At 41.0% G+C, this 20629-nt stretch overlaps 1 protein-coding gene and 1 long non-coding RNA gene across 2 annotated transcripts; one reads left to right on the top strand and one right to left on the bottom strand.

The window, feature by feature from the left end:
- Positions 1-1814: 1814 nt before the first annotated feature.
- On the bottom strand, positions 1815-20629 carry LOC133453030 (uncharacterized). Its single transcript, XR_009783287.1, has 4 exons — positions 20603-20629; positions 20398-20528; positions 18713-18759; positions 1815-2328 (listed from the first exon to the last, which is right to left on the bottom strand). It is a non-coding gene; the product is annotated as an uncharacterized LOC133453030 (long non-coding RNA).
- On the top strand, positions 3722-17914 carry LOC133453029 (myosin-7-like). Its single transcript, XM_061732866.1, has 37 exons — positions 3722-3937; positions 4021-4164; positions 4252-4408; positions 4503-4530; positions 4609-4717; positions 4885-4977; positions 5082-5145; positions 6634-6732; positions 6822-6925; positions 7029-7167; positions 7559-7677; positions 7761-7910; positions 8013-8183; positions 8274-8583; positions 8753-8823; positions 10290-10495; positions 10573-10696; positions 10785-10921; positions 11013-11268; positions 11355-11597; positions 11688-11864; positions 11942-12087; positions 12176-12266; positions 12358-12747; positions 12819-12945; positions 13020-13138; positions 13218-13414; positions 15297-15480; positions 15561-15726; positions 15809-15933; positions 16021-16329; positions 16435-16638; positions 16722-17018; positions 17126-17230; positions 17354-17449; positions 17549-17683; positions 17787-17914. Exons 1-37 carry the CDS (start codon positions 3737-3739, stop codon positions 17805-17807), a joined length of 5814 nt encoding a protein of 1937 aa, XP_061588850.1. The 5' UTR covers positions 3722-3736; the 3' UTR covers positions 17808-17914.

Genomic DNA, 20629 nt, shown 5'->3' with positions numbered 1-20629 from the left:
GTCCTGCCCTAAATTGGGCCTCCCGTTCGGCTAGGCCACGCGTACGTCCCAGCTGCATGAGCTCCTCACCGGTTGCAGCCTGCGACGTGGAAGACCGGGCAGAATCAGGAGAAATGGAGCATGGGAAGACGGAGTTCCTCTCCCTTGTGCTGGAGATCTGGGAACCTTGAAGGTAACCCCGGGAAACTTGCTCCCGCCTCCTCTACCTGAGGCCTCCGTCAACACAGATTGCAAGACTTATGGGGTCATCGAGGCAAGAGGGCTCGTCCCGTGTAGCCAGCTGCTCTCTCACCGCCTCGCTCAGTCCTCTTCGGAAGGTAGCCCGAAGAGCTGGGTCGTTCCACCCGATCTCCGCAGCAGCCAACCGTAACTCCACCGAGTAGTCCGACACCGTGCCACCACCCTGTTGGACACAGGCCAACCGAACACCGGGATCCTGACCCCTGGCTGGATGGTGGAACACCTTACAGAGTTCGGCCATGAACTCCCTGTAGGAGTGGCGAAAACTGGCCCCAATGGACCAGGAAGCGGCAGCCCACTGGGCTGCTCGGCCAGTGAGCAGGTTAGTAATGTAAGCTACTCAAGCCTCGTCGGAGGTGAACCGGCTGGGTTGGTGAGTAAACACCAACTCGCACTGCATAATGAAAGTGGAACAAGTCTCAAAATCACCCCCGAATGGTTGTGGGCTGTCAGGGTTCCTGGGATAACGAGTCGGGTATAGCAGGGACCACAGGGAATGGAAACCCTGGAGGTGGGCTATCGGCCCTCGAAGGTGCAGGCTGGTTCTGCGGCTGGAAGGGGAGAGCTGCCCTCAAAGCCTGTAGCTGCTGCAGAATGTCCGCCTGCAGAGCTGCCAATGCCGCTGGGTCAGGCTATCCACTGAAGCCTGCAAAGGCTGGAGCTGGGCCTGAAGGTTCTGCACAGCCCTGGCGGCTGCCTCCAGCTGATGAGTCTGGTTGTTCGTCAACTGACGCTGCCTCTCCAGGGCAACTGTCAAAGAGCCCTGCTCCGTGTCGGCTGGGGTCGTCATGGCGAGTTTGTACTGTTAGGGTTTGTCTCTCTGACCCCAAGTGCACAACACCAGACAGAGTTCGAGTTCAGCCAAAAAACACGGCGTAGTTTAATGTACAACTAAGGGAGCGGAAAAATCCGGATAACAAAAACTGCCTCCTTAAATGGCAGGGAACAAACAATGCAAAAACTCTCAACAGGTAATCCACAAAAAAGGAAAACAACGCAAAAACTCTCAACAGGTAATCCACTATAATAATGTGAAAACTCCATGAAACCGTAACCATACTCTCTGAACATAACCAGGACGAACTCGCAACGAGCTGTTGGCAGTCCCTGTATTTAACTACCATAAACAAATTAACTAACGTGCTGCAGCTGAGAGTTCAGAGCGCTGGAGCGCCGGAGCATCGGAGTGCGCCCGGCACGTGCCCGTCGCCGAGCGCGCAGCTCTCTGGCCACGCGCTGCGCTCTTCCCTTGGTCTCAGTGCGATCAGGCTGCAGATGAAGCCCGACGGGCTGAGTTCCAACAGAGCATTGTTTTTGAATATTTCAAAGACTTTCATGATCTTTTTCTTGGAGTAAGTTGCAGGCTGAAATAACTGTATATCAAAAAAGCTTATGTCCTAGTATTGTTTCACCAATGATGTCCCCTCTTGAGCTCTAAATGGAAAGCTGATGCATAGATCTCTTACTTTTCACATACTGAACTGAGACAACAAGGAGCCTGCGATTGGGCCTGGTGTAAAAAAAAAAAAAACTAAACTAAAATAAACAATCCACATCACAGAATTAGATGTCTTTATTGTTGCCGAACAAGTCCAGTGAAATTGGCAATGCAGCTGGCATGTGCAAAGAAAAGTAAGAAAAAGAAAAAGAACAACAGCAACAATACAATAAAATATAATAAGTACAATAGACTATAAAGTACAATATAAAATACAAGCCGTCTGAGCCGTCTTATGTGGCGCATTCAAAGGTCAAAGCTGATAATCATATGATGCCAAACACCAGTTAAAATAATCATAATAATCCAGGGTTCGGTTACTGGTGGTGTTATTAATATATATTAAACTTCCTTAAAGGAGAATGAGAGGACCTTGTGCGTTTGGCTTTTTTATGCACTTTTTTACGAAATGTATGTGAACACAAAGGCTGGAACAATAATGTTGGACACTTCTAAATAAAAGATGAATTCTAAAGTTATAGTACAGTCTCAATGAATATGGCTGATTCAACATTATTGATCATTCCAAAACAGTACTTCTGTGAACTACCTTTGAGTTGGACAACATTGTGTCAGAGCATGTGCTACTTCTGCGAAAGAGAGAGGAAACAATACAAAGTGAACAGGGTTGGATTAATGGTGTAGATCAAACCGTTAACAGTGGTGAGTGACAACAAAAAGACCTCACAGCTGTGACCTTGGCGTAGTCTTGCCTCTGCAAACAACAGCTGAAGCTCTTCGTTCTTTTTCTTGAAATACTGTATTTTTCACATCCTATAACTGCATGGAATTGTTGAATGCCAGATCTTTAAATGTCCGCAGTCCAACAAATCCCAACTGTCTCATAGGTTACTTTATTTAGTTTGAGAATGAAGGCACGGTTGTCTATCTCTATACAAAAGGCTATTATTCAGATCACTTTCATTTTGATATACCATGTCAATCATTCATGGATTCCATTAAAGAATATATCAGTAATTTATGGAGAATAAATAATCAACTTAATCATATGATATGTAACACAATCAAAAGTCCTAACAGGTTTATTTATGCAGTTGACTCTCACAAGAACTTGCTTAAAACTGAAATGCTCTTAATATTCCTTATAATTAATAAGCTGCTATGTACAACTGATTGGGGCAGATGAGAAGGACTTGATACACAATAGCCTGTCCTTGCTCCCCCACCTCCTGCCTCTCCTTTTTTTTGTCATGTCCATGTTGTCCATGTTTGGCATATTAGTCGGTTGTTCAAGGTGAGAGCAACAAATAGCAACACTGGGCTCAATCCAATTTTGAGAGTTTTTTTTTTGTAATGGGCAACACGGATGACATTTCTTTAATATTCATCCCCATATTTGGCTGACTTGCAACCTTTATTAATGGAGGGGCTGACTGGTGTCTTCCACTGGTTCCATCATTTCACTTCATACGGCTGACAGTCAGAGGTAAGAAAACCACAAACTAAATTAACAAAATGACTTGCTCTGCTGTGGCTGGGGAGTGTTGAAATTACTGAAAGCTGTTGTTACTGTAGATAGACTGAGCTGTTTACATTTGGTATGAAGGCAGTGTTTCATTTTGTTGAAAAGTAAGATTCAAAGCAACTTTGAAGTGTCAGTGAAACTCAGTTTGAAGGGATGTTTTTATAATACACAAGTTTGTGTCAAAATAACAAAATAATGGATGTTTTTTTGATGATTGTACTTATAATTTTGTGTATGACACATCAGATGTATCATGGCATCTTCATGTCCATTTAACTAAAATTTGAGATATGTTCATGCAAGCTTACTCCTTTAGACAGTTTTAAACAGTTTACTGCTTTTAGAAGTGACAGTAGCCACTGGAAGTATTGCTATTATGAATGGAAAACACAAAGTGCATTAGTACAAATCACTGGTTCATAATGCCAAATTATTTGCCTTAGCTTTTATTATAACTGTTTTTCTCCCATAGGTTTTGCATAAACAATATTTTGTTCTTCAAAGTTTAAAACATGGGGGATGCTCAAATGGCAGAGTTTGGGCCTGCTGCTCCTTTTCTGAGGAAATCTGATAAGGAGCGTCTGGAGGCTCAGACTCGTATATTTGACATGAAGAAGGAATGTTTTGTTCCTGATCCTGAGGTTGAGTACGTCAAAGCGACCATCCAAAGTCGTGATGGTGACAAAGTCACTGCAAACACTGAATTTGGAAAGGTATCAGCATGGCATCAGTGCAATTTAACAGTCTTTTAATACAAGTTTTGAGCTTTGCGTAAGATGTGTACTTCTTTCTGTAGACTGTCACGGTGAAGGAGGCTGACGTAAATCCCCAGAACCCGCCAAAGTTTGATAAAATTGAAGACATGGCGATGTTCACCTTTCTCCATGAGCCAGCTGTGCTGTTCAACCTCAAAGAGCGTTACGCAGCATGGATGATCTATGTGAGTCTGTTACCTACTTCATTTTTTTCTAATTCATATCATCTAGACCTGAAAGCAAACCTCTCTAACCCTCTCTTGACCTGCCAGACCTACTCTGGGCTGTTCTGTGTGACTGTCAACCCCTACAAGTGGCTCCCAGTCTACAATCAAGACGTGGTTGTTGCCTATCGAGGAAAGAAGAGGAGTGAAGCTCCTCCTCACATCTTCTCCATCTCTGACAACGCCTACCAGTACATGCTTGCAGGTACAGAAATCATTTTCAATCCTTATATCTTATTCAAACATGCATTATGACTAAAGGCTCCTTCCACTAACATTTTGTAATCTCTTGCCGACAGACAGAGAAAACCAGTCCATTCTTATCACGTAAGTCAAAGCACCACCTGTTGTCACCTGTTCACCATCGTTCTTGGGCCTAAGGTATTGTTTTTTTTTTTAACTCAGCGGAGAATCCGGAGCTGGAAAGACTGTCAACACCAAACGTGTGATCCAGTACTTTGCCAGCATCGCTGCTGCACCAACTGGCAAGAAAGACCAATCTCAAGAGAAGAAGGTTGTCTTATGTGACCTCTCTGTATTTATTAAAAATTTATTATTCTGTTAGCTTTAACTCTTTCACTTAAATTACATATTTGTTTATTTATTATAATAGAACAAAAATATCAGTTTACTTCAATTTGACAGTATGCTTGATGGTGAGACATTGTTTTGTGACATTAGGGAACCCTGGAGGATCAAATCATCCAGGCTAACCCTGCTCTGGAGGCCTTTGGTAATGCTAAGACCATCAGGAATGACAACTCCTCCAGATTTGTGAGTGAATTCAGGAATGCAGTGAAATTACATGTATCCCATAACTCAACAGGAAATGTGTTTTCCTTATTTTAATTTCCACTGAACACAACTTTTCCTTTCAGGGTAAATTCATCAGAATTCATTTCGACAACAGGGGGAAGCTGGCCTCTGCTGATATTGAGACTTGTGAGTGAAACTAAATCAATCTTCTGTTTCACTTGATTCTATATTTTTTATACAATACTTCACCCAACGATTTAACACTTTGATCCACTTGGAGACATGAGTCATAACTGTTGGGCTGGAATACCTATCTGCAGGGCCGCCGCAAGGGGTGTGCGAACCGTGCGACCGCACGGGGCCTCGCGCTATGGGCCGTTTTTTTTTTTTCAAATTAAATTTTTTTTTTTTTTTTCGTTTTTTCCCTTATAAATATCAACAGTCACGTTCCATTACAGACCTAAATGTGTACTAGTCTGTGCATATCAATAAATATATGTGCAACGATGCGCGTGTCTGTTGTTCAATACAACTGCGTCAGACCAAGCGCATTGACACAAGGTGCTCTGATCCAGACGGTGGAGTGTGGAACAAAATGTCACACAATGTCGAGAGAACGAGACAGAATCAGGAAATTTCCATCAGGGGATGAAAAAAGAAAAAAAAGTTTAGAGAGAGTTTAATGCCTCTCTGAAAGGCTCGTTTGATAAATTTGTTACAACCGTGGGGCCCCGCGTCGAGGCAAGCCAAATGATGATGAGGCAGGGGAAGGTATCCAGTATTTTGCTAATTGGAGAGTTAAAATTGCGCATATAGTCACCCAATCTGACCCGAAAAACCCAAAAAATTTCGCGCGCGTGAGTGTAGCGAGCGCGCGAGGGCCCCTGCCAGCCATTTCGCACAGGGCCTCGCAAATCTCCCAGGTGGCTCTGCCTATCTGTCTTTCATTTGCCAAACTTATCAGCATGGTCCAAGAAAGCTAAAAAGATGAATTTTGGATTTTGGATTTTGAATTTTGATTCCCTCCCAGATCAGGACAAAATCCAACATTTAATTGGAGAAAAAAAGGAAAGTTCTTTAGAAGCCGCTAAATACATCAGCGCATGTCATAGATGGAGAGAAACACAACCAGACAACACAGTCTCCTTATCCTTAGTCTCCCTGCCTATTAATGTAAAATAGTTCTGTATGTGCATGTGTATGTGTGTGTATATCTATATATCTATATCTATATATATATATATATATTGTATACATGTGTTAGGTATTTGGTGTTGGGTATTTGTTGTAATTGTATTGGTGTTTCGTGTGTTGATTGGTTATCATTCATGCCAATAAAGCCAATTTGAATTGAAATTGAATTGAGTGAATACATTAAACAAAAAACAAAAAAAAGAAAAACTGCTTTAAAAAAAAAAAAAATTATTGTGGTGTTGTTACCACAAATCCAGTGTGAGGTATTATTTCCATAAACATGAAAGATGATTTAAAAACACATATTTGATTGTAATAATTTGTTTAAGCCCAGACCATTTGTGCACACAACTTTGCATTTAAATCTGTCAAATCCGGGCTGTCATATTAAGGTAATTGTGTTCGAAAACAATGTTTGTGCATGAGATGATTGTTTTTTCCAGTATGACAAAAAGATAACAGAGTTCATACGCCAAACAGACCTTCTGGAAAAGTCACGTGTGACTTTCCAACTCAAAGCTGAGAGGGACTACCACATTTTCTACCAGATCTTGTCTCAGGCAAAGCCTGAACTTCTGGGTAAGTGTGCAAAACTAATAGACAGTAAATATTGTTAACACTGTCCTGCATAATGTCGTTTATAATACACACTTTTTATCTAATTTTAGAAATGCTCCTTATCACCAACAACCCCTACGACTACTCCTTCATCTCCCAAGGAGAGACAACTGTAGCCTCTATCAATGACGCAGATGAGCTGAATGCCACTGATGTGAGTTGAGCTTATGAATCATAAGAGCAAAAACATTACATATAATATAACACATATGATAACAAAGTACAAAGCTGGCAAAGATTTCTTGATTTGATTTTAGGATGCCTTTGATGTGCTGGGTTTCACTCAAGAAGAGAAGAACAGCATTTACAAACTGACTGGTGCCATCATGCACCAAGGCAACATGAAATTCAAGAACAAGCAGCGTGAAGAACAGGCAGAGGCTGATGGCACTGAAGGCAAGTGGGGCTGTTGAATGTATATGTTTTTGATTATTCTTAGTTGGAGAACGTATTATGGCAATTTGATGTAAAATCTGGACTAAACTAAAAAGAATTTCTGAGATTAAAAAAGTGCAATGATTGTGGAGAGTTGATTGTTCTGTTATGAAATGTTTCAAAAGGAGTACGTCTTTCTTTTGAGGGGAGTGAATAGTTGAAATCTTGGTGCATAATATAAGATAATAATATAAGATTTGCATGATTTAGTGTTGTTGATGGTTTCTACTTTTCAGCATGTTAAGCAACAGAGCTAAAAACAAAGAATTTGCATAACTGTATGTACAATATTGCAGATGTTCCTTTGGTTCCCCATGTATGTTTGAACAAAATATCATTTTTATTTCTATAGAAGTGGATAAAGTTGCTTATCTGCAGGGCCTGAACTCTGCTGACCTCATAAAAGGTCTCTGTCACCCAAGAGTCAAAGTCGGTAATGAGTGGGTCACCAAGGGACAAAGTTGTGACCAGGTCAGAGAGCAGAGAGCGTAAAGTAAGTTTGAATTCATGTAAAGATATGTTTTAAGTATGCCAATAATTATCTTATTTTGAAGGTGTACTATGCTATTGGTGCACTGTCTAAGTCAGTGTATGAGAAGATGTTTCTGTGGATGGTGGTGAGAATTAACCAGTCACTTGAGACCAATAAGCCACGCCAGTACTTCATTGGTGTGCTGGACATTGCTGGATTTGAGATCTTTGATGTGAGTTTCAGTGGAATTCTATAGAATAACACAAAAAGATTCATTATTTTGTTTAAAAAAAATTTGTTTAACTCATTTTGCTTCCTTTCATTTTCATTACAGTTCAACACTTTTGAGCAGCTGTGCATCAACTTCACCAACGAAAAACTGCAACAGTTTTTCAACCACCACATGTTTGTGCTGGAGCAGGAAGAATACAAGAAAGAGGGCATTCAATGGACTTTCATTGATTTTGGTATGGATCTGCAGGCCTGCATTGACCTGATTGAGAAGGTGAGTTTATAAGTACATTATTTATTGACTTAAATAAAGATATTTTTTGTCTTACTGAATTATTTGCTTTCTTAATTATGCTCTCGTTAGCCCATGGGTATCATGTCCATCCTTGAGGAGGAGTGCATGTTTCCCAAAGCCAGTGATACCACTTTTAAAGCCAAGCTCTATGACAACCACCTGGGGAAATCCAACAACTTCCAGAAGCCAAGAATTGTCAAAGGAAAACCAGAGGGCCATTTTTCACTGGTTCACTACGCTGGAACTGTTGATTATAATATCAACAACTGGCTGGTGAAGAACAAGGATCCTCTGAATGAGACGGTTGTTGGATTGTACCAGAAGTCCACACTCAAACTTTTAGGAGTGCTTTTTGCTAATTACGCAGGAGCTGACTCAGGTATGTGTACATTCACTTATCAAGAATGCATTTAATACATATAAAATGTTTCACTGAAAAATATAATTATTAACAATTTGAAACAGCTCAGTAAGTCCTGAAAAATTATGACCTCATCAAAAATCTTTGACTCACTGTTTTAATGTCAAATGTCATCTTCTCTATACAGCTGCGGACGCGAAAGGTAAAGGTGCTAAGAAGAAAGGTTCATCCTTCCAAACGGTATCAGCTTTGCACAGGGTAAGATATTTTTTAATCAGATTTCCAAGTAATATGTATTGAATTAAACAAGAAAGAGCATAATTATGACATATTTCTTAAAAGATATGTATGTGAAGGCTTTTTAAAAACAATTAAAATGAGCTAGGACCTTAAATAACAAACACTGAGTTGTCCATCACCATAAATTCAACAATCCATATGAATTAAAAGCGCAATGCTTTTTACCCACTTTCAAACAAAAAGTGAATTAAAGCTACAAGCAGCGATGAACAGGCCCTCGCACCCTTGTGCACGTTCAGGCGTGCTGCAGTGGAAGCGCTTGTATGACTTGCATGTAGATTCTTCAGGCCTGGACATTTAGCGGATGACACCAGCCACGACTCTCTACCAAACCATTCAAAAAATATGGCAGAAAGTAGGAACTATCAGATATTGACCAATCAGATGAAGGGGCGGGGCTAATTTGCAGCAATTATGTTCAAGGACTCAAAACTGAGTCCGATGACACCACCCACGAGTCTTTATGTCAAACCATTCAAAAGTTATTGCAGAAAATCGGAATTATCACATATCGACCAATCAGAAGAAGGGGCGGGGCTAATTTGCACCATATAAGGTGAAGGAGTCAAAACCGACTCCGATGACACCACCCACGAGTCTTTATGTCAAACCATTCAAAAGTTATGGCAGAAAATAGGGACCATCAAATATCGACCAACCAGAAGAAGCGGCGGGGCTAATTTGCAACAATTATGTTCAAGGACTCCCACCGAGTCCGATGACACCACCCACGACTCTTTATATCTAACCATTCAAAAGTTATGGCAGAAAATAGGAACTATCACATATCGACCAATCAGAAGAAGGGGCGGGGCTAATTCATGCCGATGAAGGTCAAGTACTCAATACCGAGTCAGATGACACAACCCATAGCTCTTTATATCACACCATTCAAAGGTTATGGCAGAAAGTAGGAACTATCAAATATGGACCAACCAGATGAAGTGGGGGCGCGCTTTTTGGCATCTATCGTCGCCACGGTAACGCTTTTGAATGAGAAAAGTAATGCGCGTCGTCGCAGGATGGAGATGCACATTTTGATGTATAACACACCTGGGTGCACATTACGGTTCGGGCGAAGAAACGGCTGAAGAAATGGCATAAATTTCGCCAAAATTACACGATTAATTCAAAATGGCCGACTTCCTGTTCGGTTTCGGCTATGGCACCAAGAGACTTTTCTTTAAGTTGCGACATGATACAGGTGTGGACCAATTTTCGTGCATGAACATCAAATCGTATGGTGGGACTTGAGGCACAAAGTTTTCTAGGGGGCGCTGTTAAGCCATTAGGCCACACCCATTAATGCAACCATTAAATATCACATTTTTTGCCAGGCCTGGCTTGCGTGCAAGCCAGGCCTTCGCACTGTAAGTGCTCTTGCCCTAATGATTACTCCATTGTAGTTGTGTTAAAACTTGCAGGAAAACCTGAACAAGCTGATGACCAACTTGAGGTCCACTCACCCTCACTTTGTGCGCTGCATCATCCCCAATGAGACCAAGACTCCTGGGGCCATGGAGAACCCTCTGGTGATGCACCAGCTTCGCTGTAACGGTGTGCTGGAAGGTATCAGGATCTGCAGAAAGGGTTTCCCCAACAGGATCCAGTATGGGGATTTCAAGCAGAGGTTTGTGTTCGATAAGAAATACAGAAAGAAAAATCAAATGAGAAGAAACTAAATGATTTGATGCAATTGTGTAACAGATACCGGATTTTGAACCCAAATGCCATTCCTGAGGGACAGTTCATTGACAACAAGAAGGCATCTGAGAAACTGTTGGGTACTCTGGACATAGACCACGAACAGTACAGATTGGGGCACACTAAGGTGTGAATTTTCATTGCTGTTACTCTAAAATGCATAATGTGCACAACATCTACTTTAATAATGAATATGAAAACTATCCTTTAAAAAGGTGTTCTTCAAAGCTGGATTGCTGGGTCAGCTAGAAGAGATGCGAGACGACCGACTAGCACTAATTATCACTGGCATTCAAGCTCGGTCACGAGGTCATCTGGCAAGAGTTGAATTCCAGAAGATTGTCGAACGCAGGTGAGTTTCACATTGGGGAAACTCTTTGAAAGTCCCATCAGTTTTATTCATTCTGCTTCATGTCACAAATGACAACATTTCTTGTAAACAGGGATGCAATACTTGTGATCCAGTGGAACATCCGGGCCTTCATGGGGGTCAAGAATTGGCCTTGGATGAAGATGTATTTCAAGATAAAACCTCTGCTGAAATCTGCAGAAACTGAAAAGGAGATGGCCAACATGAAGGAAGAATTCCTGAAGTTAAAAGAGGCCTATGCAAAATCTGAAGCTCGCAGAAAGGAACTAGAGGAGAAAATGGTTTCTGCTCTCCAAGAGAAGAATGACCTGCAGCTCCAAGTCCAAACTGTATGATTTTTCTTGTCTTAAACACTAACATATCAACATCAATGGTTGTTTACGGTGTAACGCTTTTTCAATCTTTATAATAACAGGAGCAAGATAGTCTTGCTGATGCAGAGGAGAGATGTGAGGGGCTCATCAAGAACAAAATTCAGATGGAAGCCAAAGCCAAAGAGCTGACAGAAAGGCTGGATGATGAGGAAGAGATGAATGCTGAACTCACTGCAAAGAAGAGAAAGCTGGAGGACGAGTGCTCTGAGCTCAAGAAAGATATTGATGACTTGGAGCTGACTCTGGCTAAAGTGGAGAAAGAGAAACATGCCACAGAGAACAAGGTACTTTGAATCAGAAAGTTAAATCTGGAAAGACAATATTTCTGAAGATGCATTGATAGCTATTCAGGATCTATGATTTTTTTGAATCAGGTAAAGAACCTGACAGAGGAGATGGCTGCTTTGGATGAAATCATTGCCAAGTTGACCAAAGAAAAGAAAGCTTTACAGGAAGCTCATCAGCAAACGCTGGATGACCTGCAGAGTGAAGAAGACAAAGTCAACACTCTGACCAAAGCCAAGGCAAAGCTGGAGCAGCAAGTGGATGATGTAAGAAATCCCTAGATTATATTAATGTTAAGAAATACCAAGAAATTATACTTAAATTTCTTTTTATAATTTGGCAGCTTGAAGGGTCCTTAGAGCAAGAGAAGAAAATACGAATGGACCTTGAGAGAGCAAAGCGAAAGCTTGAAGGAGACCTAAAGTTGGCCCAAGAGAGCGTCATGGACTTGGAAAATGACAAACAGCAACTTGATGAGAGGCTGAAAAAGCAAGTTGCAAATGCAATAACAATATATACAAACAATATTAAATTATTTTAATGCAATCACATATTTATAAAAGTTTTTAATCCTCAGGAAAGATTTCGAAATCAGTCAACTCAATAGCAAAATAGAGGATGAACAGGCGATGTCTGCCCAGCTCCAGAAAAAATTGAAGGAGCTACAGGTGATAATTCATTCAGGATAAACGAACAAGCAACACAACATGACAATTCAAGAACCATTTAAATATTCATCACAAAATGTTTCTGGTCTAGGCTCGTATCGAGGAGCTGGAGGAAGAGCTTGAAGCAGAGCGAGCTGCTCGAGCCAAGGTGGAGAAGCAGAGAGCAGACTTGGCCAGGGAGCTGGAGGAGATCAGTGAGAGGCTGGAGGAGGCTGGTGGAGCCACAGCTGCTCAGATCGAGATGAACAAGAAGAGGGAGGCCGAGTTTCAGAAACTCCGCAGAGACCTTGAAGAGGCGACTCTGCAGCATGAAGCCACTGCTTCAACACTCAGGAAGAAACAAGCTGACAGTGTTGCTGACCTGGGAGAGCAGATTGACAACCTGCAGAGAGTCAAGCAGAAACTGGAGAAGGAGAAGAGTGAGCTCAGACTGGAACTAGATGATGTGGTCTCCAATATGGAACATATTGTCAAGTCTAAGGTAAATTATTTTTACTGTATATATCAGGCTTTTTGTTATTGCGTAGTACATTTTTATTGTCTGGTTTTCAGAACAATTTGGAGAAAATGTGCAGGTCTTTGGAGGACCAGTCGAGTGAATATAAAACAAAGGCAGAGGAAGGACAGCGTAGCATCAATGACTTCACCATGCAGAAAGCAAAGCTTCAAACTGAGAACGGTATGTTCTTCAACTGAATGGCAAATTTCACCTTTGACAAAATAAGAGATTATTTAACTTCCTGCTTAAAATAGGTGAACTTACAAGGCAGCTTGAAGAGAAGGATTCCCTGGTGTCTCAACTCACCAGAGGAAAACAGTCTTACACACAACAAATTGAAGACCTTAAAAGACAACTGGAAGAGGAAGTTAAAGTATGAAAAAACAAAACCACATTAAAGAACAGAATAAATGTAGATAAGATCAAAATATTTTGACATGCTGCTATTTCAGGCCAAGAATGCTTTAGCCCACGGTGTGCAGTCGGCTCGTCACGACTGTGACTTGCTTAGGGAGCAGTATGAGGAGGAGCAGGAGGCCAAGGCTGAACTGCAACGCAGCATGTCCAAGGCCAACTCAGAGGTGGCTCAGTGGAGAACCAAGTATGAAACTGATGCCATCCAGAGGACCGAAGAACTGGAAGAAGCCAAGTAAGTCAAACACATTTAAATTTGAATTAAAGCTGAAAGCAGCGATGAACAGGCCCTCGCACCCTTGTGCACGTTCAGGCGTGCTGCAGTGGAAGCACTTGTATGACTTGCATGTAGATGTCTTCAGGCCTGGACATTTAGCGGATGACACCAGTTACGACTCTCTACATCAAACCCTTCAAAAGTTATGGCAGAAAGTAGGAACTATCAAATATCGACCAATCAGATGAAGGGGCGGGGGTAATTTGCAGCAATTATGTTCAAGGACTCAAAACCATGTCCGATGACACCACCCACGAGTCTTTATGTCAAACCATTCAAAAGTTATAGCAGAAAATAGCAACTATCACATATCGAGCATTCAGAAGAAGGGGCGGAGCTAATTTGCACCAATTAAGGTGAAGGAGTCAAAACCGAGTCTGATGACACCACCCACGACTCTGTATGTCATACCATTCAAAAGTTACGGCAGAAAATAAGATCTATCAAATATCGAGCAATCAGAAGAAGGGGCGGGGTTAATTCATGCCAATGAAGGTCAAGTACTCAAAACCGAGTCACATGACACCACCCACGACTCTCTATGTCAAACCATTCAAAAGTTATGGCAGAAAGTAGGAACTATCAAATATTGACCAATCAGATGAAGGGGGGGCGCGCTTTTGGGTGTCTATCGTCGCCGCAGTAACGCTTTTGACGATCGAGACGCGCATTTTGATTTTGTATAACACACCTGGGTGCACGTTATGGTTTGGGTGAAGAAATTGCGCCAAAATGACACGATTAATTCAAAATAGCTGACTTCCTGTTCGGTTTCGGCCATGGCGCCAACAGACTTTTCTTTAAGTTGCGACATGCTACAGGTGTGTATCGATGTTTGTGCATGTACGTCAAACCATATTGTGGGGCTTGAGGCACGAAGATTTCTACGGGGCGCTGTTGAGCCATTAGGCCACGCCCATTAATGCAAACCATTAAATATGAAATTTTTCGCCAGGCCTGGCTTGCGTGCAAAATTTGGTGACTTTTGGGCCCTCATTTCATCGAAAAAAAAAAAAAATCTTAGATATACAATACGGCCTTCGCACTGTCAGTGCTCGGGCCCTAATAACTAGAACATTTCAGGAAATTTTGATATGGGAATGCCCTACTGCCCAGTCGTCCCCTCTTGCTGCTTTGGTTTGGGGCTGTAGTGGTTGTGTTCGGGGTGGTTCTATGACAGTTTGAGGTGATTATGGTTGTATTGCATTCATTCCTGTGCTCCCCACAGGGGGTGTGGTTTAGGGTTGTTAATAAACTAAACCCCTTGCTTCGGGGTTTTTTGTAAATCTAAATTAATGTAAATCACAGCTTCATGAAATTTAAATATATTGTAGTCCACACCGAGGCGAGATTTGAAACATTTGAATCATGTCCCTACGATAACCTGTTGCCTAGCAACAAGTGTCCAGAGTCAAATGGACTTTTTTTTTTATTGAAAGTTTAATATCTCAAAAACTGTAATAATTGGCATAATGAGGTTGAAAGATTTTTTAGTCCGAAGCGAACCGAGTCTGGGAACATTTGAATGATGTCTCTACGATAACCTGTTGCTTTTAAGATATTCCAGGATTTCCAAAACCTTAGGCTAGCAACATTGCCCTTTGGGCCATTTTGGACAATTGCAATATGGTCATGCCACTACTTGGCATGCCCATAATAAGTAGTAGTAGAAGAATCAATAAAGAGAAACAGGATCACAAATGGTTGAATGTTTTACAGCATTCATCCAATAAATAAAGAGAAACAAGATCACAAATGGTTGACTGCTTTACAGCATTCAACCAAGTAGTCAGCTAGCTTTCAGAGCAACCAACTCTCAATAAGTTCTCCCCTACTACAGAAAGAAACTGGCTCAGCGTCTGCAGGATGCTGAGGAAGCTGTTGAAGCAGTGAACGCTAAATGTTCTTCTCTGGAGAAGACCAAACACAGGCTGCAGAATGAGATTGAAGATCTCATGGTGGATGTGGAGAGGTCCAATGCCTCTGCTGCTGCACTCGACAAGAAGCAAAGGAACTTTGACAAGGTTTATATACATTAGTAAAAATACAATTTTATTATCTGAAGGAAGGACATGCTTAATCTGAAATGTTCACTGTCTTTCAGGTCTTGGCAGAGTGGAAACAGAAGTATGAGGAGTGTCAATCAGAGCTGGAAAGTGCTCAGAAAGAAGCCAGGACTCAAAGTACTGAGCTCTTCAAACTGAAAAACTCATATGAAGAGTCCCTTGAACATCTGGAGACCATGAAAAGGGAGAATAAGAACTTACAAGGTGAGTCAATTCATCATTCAACCTCAAAACAATAATTTCCCCAATAGAACATCTTTTTAGATTATCACAATTTGACTTTTAGAGGAAATCTCCGATCTCACTGAACAAATTGGTGAGACTGGAAAGAGCATTCATGAGCTTGAGAAGATTCGAAAGCAGCTAGAACAAGAGAAGTCTGAGATACAGACAGCCCTGGAGGAAGCAGAGGTATGCTGCAAAATCCACCTTGAAATGTCAACATATTTTGGTAAAAAGGTCATGAGCTTTTCACTAAAGTTGCCTACTCCATGACAGGCCTCACTAGAGCATGAGGAAGGAAAGATTCTCAGAGTCCAGCTTGAGTACAACCAAGTCAAGGCTGACATTGAGCGTAAGCTGGCTGAGAAAGATGAAGAGATGGAGCAAGCAAAGAGAAACCAGCAGCGAACTGTGGATACTCTGCAGAGCTCTCTTGAGGCTGAAACTCGCAGCAGGAATGAAGCCCTCCGTTTGAAAAAGAAGATGGAGGGAGACCTCAATGAGATGGAAATCCAGCTAAGCCAAGCCAACAGGCAGGCAGCTGAGGCCCAGAAACAATTAAAGTCGGTTCATGCTCATCTGAAGGTACAAATAAAAATAATTGGAATACAAATATAATGATGTTATTGCAATTGTTGATAAAAAAGAAAAGAGTATCAGATAATTAATTTATTTGGGTTCATCTTTTAGGAATCTCAGCTTCAGCTTGATGACTCTATGCGATTAAACGATGATATGAAGGAAAACATAGCCATTGTTGAGCGACGCAACAACCTGCTTCAGGCTGAACTGGAGGAACTGAGGGCTGCTGTGGAGCAAACTGAGAGAAGTCGCAGACTTGCAGAGCAAGAACTGCTGGATGTTAGCGAGAGGGTGCAGCTACTGCACTCACAGGTAGGCTGTAGTGATCATGTATACAATATGCTGTAACTTATTTGTTTCAGCCCTTTTCATACTTAACATGTGCTTAAAAACAGAACACCAGCCTGCTGAACCAGAAAAAGAAGCTGGAGACTGATACATCCCAGCTTCAAAATGAGGTGGAGGAGGCAGTGCAGGAATGCAGAAATGCTGAAGAGAAGGCCAAGAAGGCCATTACTGATGCTGCCATGATGGCAGAGGAGCTGAAGAAAGAGCAGGACACCAGCGCTCACCTGGAGCGCATGAAAAAGAACATGGAGCAAACCATCAAAGACCTGCAGCACCGTCTGGATGAAGCTGAGCAGATCGCCATGAAGGGAGGAAAGAAGCAGATTCAGAAGCTGGAGTCCAGGGTTAGTAGAAGTTCCCTCCTTTCTCCTTACATTTAAGCATTTAATATAAATGTCCGCTGCAATAAATAAGATTGTTGCTAGTTGACTTTTGTTGTGGTATCCTGCAGGTCAGGGAACTTGAAAATGAAGTGGAAGGTGAACAGAAAAAAGCTGGTGATGCGATAAAAGGAGTTCGAAAGTATGAGAGGCGTATCAAGGAGCTTACTTATCAGGTAACTGTCAGAGTTGACTAAAGTCTCTTCCATGCTTTGAAAATGAAATTTGTGCATGTATTTAAATTAATGGCTTTCTCCTGTTCCTTTCCTATTATCTTTCTCTCTTTTTGTTCAATGTAGACCGAAGAAGACCGAAAGAATCTAGCACGTCTTCAAGATTTGGTGGACAAGCTGCAACTTAAGGTGAAATCCTACAAGAGGACTGCAGAGGAGGCTGTAAGTACAAATGGTTTTAACAAGCAGCTTTATACATCATACCTGTAATGCATGTAGGATATTTAATATATATATGTATATGGTGTTTCTGTTCTACAGGAAGAACAGGCCAACAGTAATCTCACCAAGTTCCGCAAGTTACAGCATGAGTTTGATGAAGCTGAAGAGAGAGCTGACATCGCTGAGTCTCAGGTCAATAAGCTACGTGTCAAGAGCCGTGATGGGGGGTCTAAGGTTTGTACCTCCACACACATAAACACACAAGCTATGAATGTAACAGCTGTTTCTCTAAACTAATAACGTAATTTTTATATTGCATTTTCTTTCTTTGTTTCAGAAAGGACATGAGGAAGAATGATGTTTTTACAGAAAGGATTCCCAGTTTGTTTCCCGAGACACACTTGTCCTAGTGATGGTGTCTCCCTAAGCATGTCTTTTGTTCAGTAGAATAAATTGAATAAGCATCTAAAACGGCTTCTTGACTTTCTTTTGGTTATGGGGTTATGGGGAGTGGCAGCCTAGTGGTTACAGAGGAGGGCTGGAGTTTGGAGGACCCAGGTTCAAGCCCTTGGATTGCAACCAAAAGTCAACCACCTTAGGGCCTCTGAGCAAGGCCCTTAACCCTTACTGCTCCCCGGGCGCCGTGCCATTGCATGGCAGACCACTGCTACTAGTTCAACTAGAAAATGGGTTAAATGCAGAGAAAGAATTTCCCCATTGTGGGAGTACTAAGGGAATCTTTCTTTCTTTCTTTCTTTCTTTCTTTCTTACAGCTCTGTTGATTCATACGAATAGAGGGATAAATCAAACCTACCAAAAAAAGAATAAAATAAAACAGGCTACCCCTTGGAGCTTGTTCAGGCAGACATCTTGAGTGCTCTCTTTTACACTTCTGAATGATTTATTCCAATTACTCCATCTCATTCATAGGTCTATAAAAGGAGCTGACAAAACTAGGCTCTCAGATACAATCTGATCTCTTTCCGGCAGATGGTGCTGCTGCTCTTAAAATTCCACCTCCTCCCAGCTTCCTCCTGCAAGCACCGATTCTATTGAGGGAGGTTACGTTATGTTCATCCCCTTTATATCTCTACACCAGTCTATCTTGAAGAAAGCATTTGACATTATGAGTCATTCAGGAAGTTTTTTAACAATAAATTGTCATCATACTAGGTGTAGGAAATTAAAATGAAGCACAGTGAATGAGGAAAAATCAAAAGAAATTGAGATGCATTTGCAAAATCATAAATTAATTTTACTCACCAAATATGGTTATTCTTCCAATTTGTGCGTAGTTTTGGTTTTGTTTCCTATGGAAATAACGACAAACCAGTAAGTTCAATAAATCTTACAATACAATACAAAAAAATCATGATAACAGCTTTTTTTTTAAATGCTCATACAACATACTGTGCTTACAATGTAATATACAGTACTAGATACTTGACCAGCAGTCATTGTTAGTATACAGCATGTCAGCTGATATACTACATACTGTTGTCTACAATAAGGTCAAAGTAGTACATACTCGTAATACGCATTGATTTAGCAACAGTGTCATGCTGTGGGTACCTGCACTAATAAGTGCATACAAATAAATATATTTCATTCATGATTTAATAAAGTTCATTTTGTCCATGGCTTTACAATTTAATTTGCTAATACTCCATCCATCCATCCATTATCTATACCCGCTTTATCCCTTGCAGGGTCACGGGGGTCTGCTGGAGCCTATCCCAGCTCATTTCAGGTGAGAGGGAACACCCTGGACAGGTCACCAGTCCATCACAGGGCCACATATAAACACACAAACCATGCTCACAACCACACTCACAAAAGACAGGCAATTTAGAATCACCAATTAACCTAATATGCATGTTTTTGGACTGTGGGAGGAAGCCGGAGTACCCGGAGGAAACCCATGGGGAGAACATGCAAACTCCACACAGAAAGGCCCCTGCCGGGCCTGGGAGTCGAACCGGGGACCTCCTTGCTGTGAGGCAACAGTGCTAACCACTAAGCCACCGTTCTGCCTTGCTAATACTAATTTATTTTATTTATTTATTCCTTGTGATGGCAAATATTTGAATCATTGGAGGGACAACTGCTCTATTCCTGCTGCTTGGTCACCTGTTGCAAATGCTATTCTAACATTACTGTAACTGAGTGGGAACTCATCCCTTGTGGTCAACAGAAAACTGTTTAAGAAGTTTTGAAATTCTGCGACTAGATTTTAAATAGTAATCACAAAAATGTTAGTGGGTCATTTTTCTATTTCAAGTGTTACAATTTTTGTTTTTATAACATGTCTTATATAAACAAGTTCAAAGGATTTTTTCTTTTGCATGGAAACATAACCATTAACATATTTTCAAGACTTCTGAACTTGAAAAACAGTTAAAAGAAAAAAGTTTTCATGTTACACTAAATTACATATGAACATGAGAATTCTTTTACTTTGACAGAGTTTTCTCATTTTTGTTTCAGTGTTTCAGTCCGGGTAGTAGAATATCATCATTAAAGCCTCTCAGGAGAAAAATCTATCATCAGTAAAGTTATATTTCGGTTTAAGATTTTTTTAATCATTATTTGAAGATATGGCTAGCATTATAATTTAAATTTCAATTGGATTCCAGTACCAAAGTTAATAGTCACAGTGTCTGTCAATAAGGCAATGAGAAGTTTGTTCATAAACATAGCATCCAAATAAGAATATCAAAAATTGCCCTGTTTTACATTTTGTGCTTTATTATGTTTATAAAAAGCAAAGTAGAAACACCACTTAACCATCAAAAATGTATTTTCATAAACACATGAGCACAGACGAGTGAATATTCTGCAATCTAGTGAGTCAGACGTTTGCTTTCACTCAATGATGGTCCATTTTGATACGTTTACAGATATAAATGTCTCAAATATCACAAACAGAAAAGTTAGAAATACTCAACTCTGCATTCTCTGTTGAGATCAGTCTTTCTCCAGTAAAAAGCATCACCAAAGCCCTTTAGATCACAGGGCAGAAGCAGACTTGGTGAAGCTGGCTGATGGCACATATTTTGGACTTGTGCAGAATAGCAGCCTGGAAATCCCCATAACTTACAAAATCCAATCAATTAAAACAAGACAGATTTTTGATTAACTTGCGATAGGTACCTTTGAGCCCTTTCATTATGTCCTAGC

This window comes from Cololabis saira, chromosome 10, assembly GCF_033807715.1.
Source record: "Cololabis saira isolate AMF1-May2022 chromosome 10, fColSai1.1, whole genome shotgun sequence".
Taxonomy (NCBI): Eukaryota; Metazoa; Chordata; class Actinopteri; order Beloniformes; family Belonidae; genus Cololabis; species Cololabis saira.
This window is presented reverse-complemented; position numbering and strand designations above follow the sequence as displayed.